Below are 8,083 nucleotides of genomic sequence, written 5' to 3' on the forward strand. Positions count from 1 at the left end.
GATTTGCATTTTAACATATCTCAAACTAAATTAATATTTTAGGTTCAGATAAATTTAACAGGCAGTTTTCTTTGACATGTTATGAAACTACAATGTTTCTCAGAGAATTGTTCTGCTAATATTTCTACAATTACCCACTTTTCAGTTATCAATTGTTTACCATACAGTCTCATGGTAACAAGGTTGACATTTTAGAGGGAAATTTGACAATCAAGTCATAATTTATTTACTATGTCCCTCCAGCATGTTAAATAGTGAAAGGCTGTAATATTCTGACTTACATTTTCGTAATATAAAATAGTAAAATAATGTAGCCTAATATAAAATAGTCTTGCAGGGTTGGAACAACATGAGGGGGGGAAATGTATAATTTAGCTGGTCTTTAAAAGGGTTGATTTAGTGAAATCAAATTGTTTAATGAAAAAAAAATTGTTTATAGAATTGTGTATTACTTTAAAAGAGGAATAATTTGGTAACCGTGTTGTTTAAAGTGTTGAGGTTTTCGCTAATGAGAGCGTTGCAGTTTTTTTCGCGTCGCGTTTATCAATACTGCTTCATTTCATAACTATCTGCTCCAGTACGTGTTCATTCCCTCAAAACAAAGCACCGCCTACACTGAACTTTATGTCTAAGTCCTGCTGCTGCGCCCTATGGAAATAAGGTCTTAATACGGAAAACAATCGGATCTCACTGTAGGCTACAATGTTTTGGTTCTTTGTAAGTGCTGTTATACTTTTATTTGCATTGAAATACCGTTATCCTTACTTGATCAAAGAGGCAAAGTACATCTATCGAGTAGCACTAATTGTATATCGTATGACAAAATACTTCAAATCCAAACCTTTCTATACATTAGTGGATCGATTCTTGGATTCGGTTCAGAAGAACCCACACAAAGCCTTCATTCGGTTTCAGGATCAAACATACTCGTATGCACAGTCGGATAAACAGAGTAATAAAATCGCGAGGAGTTTGTTAAAACACGCAGATCTTCACGAAGGAGACACAGTTGCGCTTCTGTTTGGAAATGAGCCCATGTTCTTGTGGATCTGCTTGGCTTTGGCCAAGATCGGATGTTCTGCTGCTCTTCTCAATCATAACATCCGATCCAAATCACTGCTGCACTGCTTCAGCTGCTGTGAGGCCCGCGTGCTGATCGCTGGGGCAGGTACACTTCAACGTTTTGTTTGTCCAATAAATCAGTGCTTGATGTACTAACTGTAATAACGGTAAGCTGTTGACTCGGTGTACTGTACAGCATGTGCTATCTGAGATGTCCTTTTTCTGGCTGTCTCAACTGTTGCTGACTTATTAACACGAATGGAAGCGTGTCAAATTATTTAGTGGTCCATAAAATGTTAACCAAATAAACATTTGTGTATTTTTTCCTCTCACTTAATGTGATGCACACTGAGATGCATTTTTAACAGTAATTTTTAACTTATGGTCAACACTTAGTTCAGGTTCTCAAATATGATTGGGTGAGCGGAGATACAGTCCAGCAACACAAGCTGTGTTATAATATGCACTATGCATGTACTCAATCGTGTAGTAGGTAGCCTATATAATTTTTACAAGGTCATTTTATTTATTTATTATTCAGCATTGTAGTCTGATAGCCCCTCCGCTACATGAGGAAAGCATGGTTGCATCCGAAATCGCATACTCTCTTGTGTGGGTATTTATTTTGAATAAGCACCTATTCAAAAAAGTATGTTTTATATCATATTAATGTAATCTGGACATACTACATTACTCATTATCATGTGACCTACCAACAATTGCGTCCCTTCACCTCCATTTATAAATCCTCTCCCGTGGCCTCATGGGACAGTAAAGTGTCCACTGTATAGTAAGTAGTAGGTCATCCAGGTACTTTTTGCCTACTCTTTTTATGCGTACTGTGAATTCTGACATAAGCCTACTATTTTTGTCATATACTGTTCGCCTACTATATAGTAGGGAAGTATGTGATTTCGGACACAGCCAATGAAGTGTCCAACATTCCACACTGTTTTTTGATTAATTAAAGGCATCATCTATGTATTTAGTAAACTTTTTCTTTTTGGAGATTTCATTGTAAACACGCTACTCACTGTTTATACTACAAAAGTATAGTGCATAAGTTCACAAATTGGGACGTAGCTTGGCACTTTTTGTCCTCACACGAAACTGAGGTTTGTGCCGACTTGTCAATCTTTAGCGCCCCCCAGGGTTTGGGTCTCATCCAGTGCTATTTTTGTTTCCTGACAAGTATCCCGTGAAGATTTTAAAAACACCCATTGAGTAAACTGACTTAGTTTGATTCATTGAGTATATACTTGTATAAACTCTCATGTAGAACTGCAGGATGCTGTTGAGGAGGTGCTGCCCGCGCTGAGAGAGCAGGGCATCTCTGTCTACATACTGACTGACCATGTGACCTCCGAGGGAATGAAGAGTCTCACAGACAAGATCAAGCAGGCCTCAGATGAGCCTGTTCCCGCAGACCTGAGGGCCAACGTCAGCTTCAACAGCCCAGCGGCGTACATCTACACGTCCGGCACCACAGGTGACACTGGACCCAACGATCTTATTCTGTTTTCCAAACCGAGGGGAATGGATGAAAGTGTCAGTAATATGACAAATCTGTAATTTAATAAATGAGTGCGTGTGTATTTAATGAGGCGTATCCCCTGCAGGTCTTCCTAAGGCAGCAGTGATCACTCATCGGAGGCTGTGGGTCATCGCCTCCTTCCAGTCCATGTGTGGTGTGACGTCTGATGATGTGGTGTACGTCTGCCTTCCCTTGTATCACAGCGCTGGCTTTGGCATTGGATTCGGAGGTGCTATTGAAAGAGGTATGACAAAATAAATTTTTCTTTTTGTATTTTGTGACACCTCATCATTGATAAGACAATATTCAAGTGTTTTGTGACAAATGCAACTAGATGTAGCTTCTTTTTTTTTTTTTTTATCTGTTTGTTTTGTTTTGTGTTTAGGAGCCACTGTTGTCCTGAAGAGTAAATTTTCTTCCTCTCAGTTCTGGGACGACTGCAGAAAATATAATGTTACTGTGATACAGTATATCGGAGAAACAATGCGCTACCTCTGCAATACACCAAAGGTATTGAAGCATTTAAGAAGCCAAACGGCACAGAATCGTCCTCTTTTTGTCATCTACAGGAATGTTGTGCTGGTTGCACACTGAGCATGTATATAGGCTAGTTGTCCTTTACGCAAGGAGTAATGAAAGAGGTCAAACTAATACATTTCATTAGAATCCAGGGTGTCTGTTGTCAAATGGACACCTAAAACATGCACCATGTTAGGAGTAAGCGGCGTCAAATCCATTAAATGGATTAATAGTGATGTATTAAATATATTTATAATTATAGAAAAGATTTCCCGTACAAATAAATGCTGTACTTTTCTATTCATCAAAGAATCCTGAAAAATATTAAGCAGCACAACTGTTTCAAACATTGATAATAATCAGAAATGTTTCTTGACCAGCAAATCATCATATTAGACTGAATTCTGAAGGGTCATGTGACACTGAAGACTGGAGTAATAATGCTGAAAATACAGCTTTGATCACAGGAACACTATATGGACAAAAGGACTATATAAATAGACATTAAAGGATAATTCCGGTATTTAACACCTTGAGTCTATATTGTAGTTTGTTTTGGACGAACAAGAGTGTTGGACAACATTTTTTTGACAATGGTTCCTCTCTCGAGTTTTTGACTATAAAAGAATTGGCCATGGACCCATTTAACATTGGAGTCAATGGGCATGTCCGAAAATGTCATTAAAACAGCCAATAATGTTCGTTTACAAAACTGTTAAACTCACCGAGTGGTTAGTGGTGTTCGTTGATGTTCCAGAAACAAAAAGTGTTGCGAAATACAGTTTCTGTCATGTTTTATTCGTCATTTTGTAAAATCCCATTGAATTCTGTTGAAGGACTGAGTGCTCGTTAATATAAATGCGCTACTGGAAACGGAAAGGGGGCTGTTTACATTTGGTCGATGTAGTCTTTTTGCTCGCTTCCGTTTCTCATAAGGCTAGCGAGCAGAGCAACTGTGCTCCGGGAGAGTAAGCGAAATAAACAAACAAAACCTTCATTCATTGTACTTGTAATATGAAGTTGAACTCGACTGTGACCGTGAGTGTCCCGCGAGACATAAACATCGGTTATCGAGTGGTCGGGAGTGTGCTAACGCTTCAGATTCAAATATTGAGCGGAAGTTACACGGTTGTGAAGTGTCTGAAAAAATAGTTCCACTATAGCAAAATAAACGGATTGGAATCATATATTGCGACGATATATTGTTTATAATCATCAACGAACACCACTAACCACTCGGTGAGTTTAACAGTTTTGTAAACGAACATTATTGGCTGTTTTAATGACATTTTCGGACATGCCCATTGACTCCAATGTTAAATGGGTCCATGGCCAATTCTTTTATAGTCAAAAACTCGAGAGAGGAACCATTGTCAAAAAAATGTTGTCCACCACTCTTGTTCATCCAAAACAAACTACAATATAGACTCAAGGTGTTAAATACCGGAATTATCCTTTAATATGGAGTTAAACTCCCAACAATCTTTTGGAAACGTTTTAAAAACACAAACTGCACTTCTACTCAAGCCAAATCTGATTGGCTTGAGTAGACTGTGGGTGGAGTCCACTTATTTGTGGATTTGTGTTCACTTCTTGACAGCTTGACACAAATGCACATGAAGCGATCCAGAAATGCGTGCGGTCATCCACAAATGTACAGGAAGTGATTCACAATTGAATGCTAGGCAGAGTTGTTTGTGTGACACAAACATATTTGTAAATACTTCAATTTGCATATTTTATTTATTTGTGAATTTATTTAAAAAAAAATACATAACATGTATCAAGATCATTTTTGGGCTAAACAAAGACTTTCGGGTGAAACGGTTGCAAAAATGTTGGCGACACATCTTACCCCACCCTCCGCTCCACTGTCTGCAGTGCATACTAGTCTTCTTTGTTCTCTTCCCATACAAGCGCGTTAGTGACCAAGTGCACAACGTTAGAATGGCCATTGGGAATGGGATCAGGCCAGAGGTCTGGAGGACGTTCCTCAGCAGATTCGGTCATGTTGACGTCAAAGAATTCTACGGCTCAACCGAAGGAACCTTGGGCTTTTTGAACTTCGCTGGGAAAATCGGGGCTGTCGGTAGAGTGAATCTTTTACATAAGGTAGACTTAACTAGTCAGTCAATGCGCTCTTCACTCTTTTACTCACAATTAATCAAATTTCTCATTTCATCTGTATGAAAACAATGTTGTTTCAGAAACTGTATCCATATTCATTGGTTAAGTTCGACCAGGAACAAGAGGAACCTGTGAGAAATGCGAATGGATTTTGCATAGTAGCAGCTAAAGGCAAGTCAAATATTCATTTTAATGAACAAGTTCTTCTGAAGAAGTGCATATAAATAACATAAAAATTAATAATAATAAAAAAAAGTATTAAAAGTTGTTAGCCTTTCACTTTGAAGAATGTGTCATGGACTGTTATACAGGTGAGACAGGTCTACTAGTATCACAGATTACCCAGAAGTCCCAGTTTGCTGGGTATGCCAGGGATCCGAAACAGACGGAGAAGAAGAAACTCTACAATGTGTTTGAGAAAGGAGACATTTACTTCAACTCTGGAGATCTGTTCAAGATAGATCGTGAGAACTTCATCTACTTCCAGGATCGGGTGGGCGACACCTTCAGGTGAATATACGCTATAAATACGCAATCAAAAGGCATAACTGAAAATAAATGCATGGTTCTGTTCTCAGGTGGAAAGGGGAGAACGTTTCCACAAATGAAGTGTCGGACATCTTGACTAATGCGACGAGTATCGAGGAAGCAAATGTATATGGCGTTACAGTTCCAGGTTTAATGCTATTTCACTTCATAAATCATCCAGTTGACAGTCATAACATTGGTTGATATTTCTTCTAACCTGACACACTTGATCTTTTGTTGAATTTGAAGGGTATGAGGGGAGGATAGGAATGGCTACCATCACATTGAAGAAAGACCATCAGTTTGAGTGCGATGACATTTTTAGTCATGTGACCACTTACCTCCCCTCTTATGCCAGAGCACGTTTCATAAGGATCCAGGTAACATCATAAAATGACGCAAAGCATGCACAAATAAGCTGTCTTTAGGTAGTATCAATATATTCATGTACCATTTCATATTTCCGAATGCTCCGAAATCTAAATGAGTGCATGTGTTTCTGATTGCAGAGCAGTTTGGCTGTAACTTGCACCTTCAAACAGCTCAAAGGGAAGTTGGTAGAGGAGGGCTTCAACCCTGCTGCAATCTCAGATCCTCTGTTTATTTTAGATGAGAAGGTGAACAGCTACAGACCGCTGACACATGACACATATCAGTCCATATTGGAGGGTCACTTCAGATTGTGAAGAGCAGGATTTGTTCTTTATAATATGTTAAAAATGTATTGAGAGTCAAATATTTTATTTGTTCAGACCCCTAAATCTACATTTACAGGACAGTAAGTGTCCAGAGATCACGAATAACACAAAGAATTTTGCAATTAAATTGTGTTTTTTTTTTATGTACCAAAGGCAATAAAAAAAAAAAAAGTATTTCGCTTATTTTGTATATTTCAAAACTCTTGAAGAAGTTTTCGCCTATGCTTTAATTTTTGTATCACTGACTCTATCCTTTAAGAAGTTTTCTCTGACAAAAAGAAAATACAATTTTAAAAACTACTTCATTGTCAGTCTGAAAAGTGTCTTTCTAAGAATTTGATACGTTCCCTTGTAGTCTGTAGTGAACAAATAGTTTCGTAAGAGTTTGCTGTAAGATGATTGGTTCCCACAGAAACCCTCCCACTGGCTACTGTCTCAAAGGCTGAATGGGATGAGGGTTGCCATGTTGTGAGTTTAAAGTACTCCCGCATTTAATATCATTTAAAAAAAACAATTAATTCTTAAAATGTCTATACCGGGTTCCCCCCCCCCAACGTTCTTCTATTTTAAATGCAATGATCAATATTTATTTATACAAAGTTTGATTTATTTGGTTTATTGTGTTTAATATGAATAATTTGAGAATATTTGAACACAATATTGTAATAAGCACACATAAGTTCTATAGTATATGTCATTTTATATTAGCATTGCATGAAATTACACATCAAAACATGATTATTATTATTTTTTTTTCAACAAAAGCAACAAGATTTCACAACATGTTTTGGGGAGCCAGATAAGAACGTGTTTCTCGCCCAGAGGCCACTAGACTAGAGGACCTCAAAATGTCTTTTTCAATATAAAAAAATTATTTCAAACAATTTAAAAAGCACTGAATCTACTAAAAATAAATAAATGAAATAAAATAATGTGACATTATGTTTGTTACTCTGAAGCAGGGCCGTAACCACCATAGGCATTGAGCCCTTTTGTGTGTGTACATTTTAGACATATTAGATATACAAACAAGAGTGAATGTATTTCTAAATAAAATATAATTTGCAAAGAGTTTAAATGTATTGCCTCACAACTAGGCTATAATTATACCTGGAACTACTTGTTTTTTCTTTATTCCCTAAATCCCTTTTAATCCTTTAATTATTTAATTTCTTTAAATAAAAAGACATTAAAAAAAACCTGTTGGTCCTCTCCAATGTTCAAGGCATGGTTATTGTCTTGCTCTGGAGAAAAATCTGGGACTACATACAACCTTGGCAAACAAAATGAACACTTTAAATATGTTTACTCAAGAACATTGTCAGCAGATCTAAAATGTTTGTTTGGGGAAATCATCTTTTTTTTATTAAAAGTAGATTCTGGCTAAAGAAATTTGTATGTTCACATTATACACAAAAATGACCATGAATGTCTGCCGCTACTATTTCTGCACCAGTAAATCGTATGTGGCATCAATAACTAAAATGCTCGTTTTCAAAATTATTTGTTAACTAGGCATATTTTAATGTAATGACAGACTTAATCTATTTTATTAAAACGTGCATAAACAACAGCACCGAGTTGAAGGAGGATCTGGCAACCCGACGAGGCTCTT

General features: G+C 37.2%; 1 protein-coding gene across 1 annotated transcript; it reads left to right on the forward strand.

Moving 5' to 3' along the window:
- Positions 1 to 588: 588 nt before the first annotated feature.
- slc27a2b (solute carrier family 27 member 2b) lies at positions 589 to 6,774 on the forward strand. Its single transcript, XM_079603853.1, has 10 exons — positions 589 to 1,168; positions 2,342 to 2,551; positions 2,682 to 2,840; positions 2,982 to 3,106; positions 5,033 to 5,227; positions 5,323 to 5,413; positions 5,554 to 5,752; positions 5,821 to 5,918; positions 6,020 to 6,150; positions 6,280 to 6,774. The coding sequence occupies exons 1-10, from the start codon at positions 703 to 705 to the stop codon at positions 6,454 to 6,456; spliced, it is 1,851 nt and encodes a 616-aa protein (XP_079459979.1). The 5' UTR covers positions 589 to 702; the 3' UTR covers positions 6,457 to 6,774.
- The last annotated feature ends 1,309 nt before the right edge of the window (positions 6,775 to 8,083 follow it).

Source organism: Phoxinus phoxinus (genome assembly GCF_949152265.1).
Source record: "Phoxinus phoxinus genome assembly, chromosome: 25".
Classification (NCBI taxonomy): domain Eukaryota; kingdom Metazoa; phylum Chordata; class Actinopteri; order Cypriniformes; family Leuciscidae; genus Phoxinus; species Phoxinus phoxinus.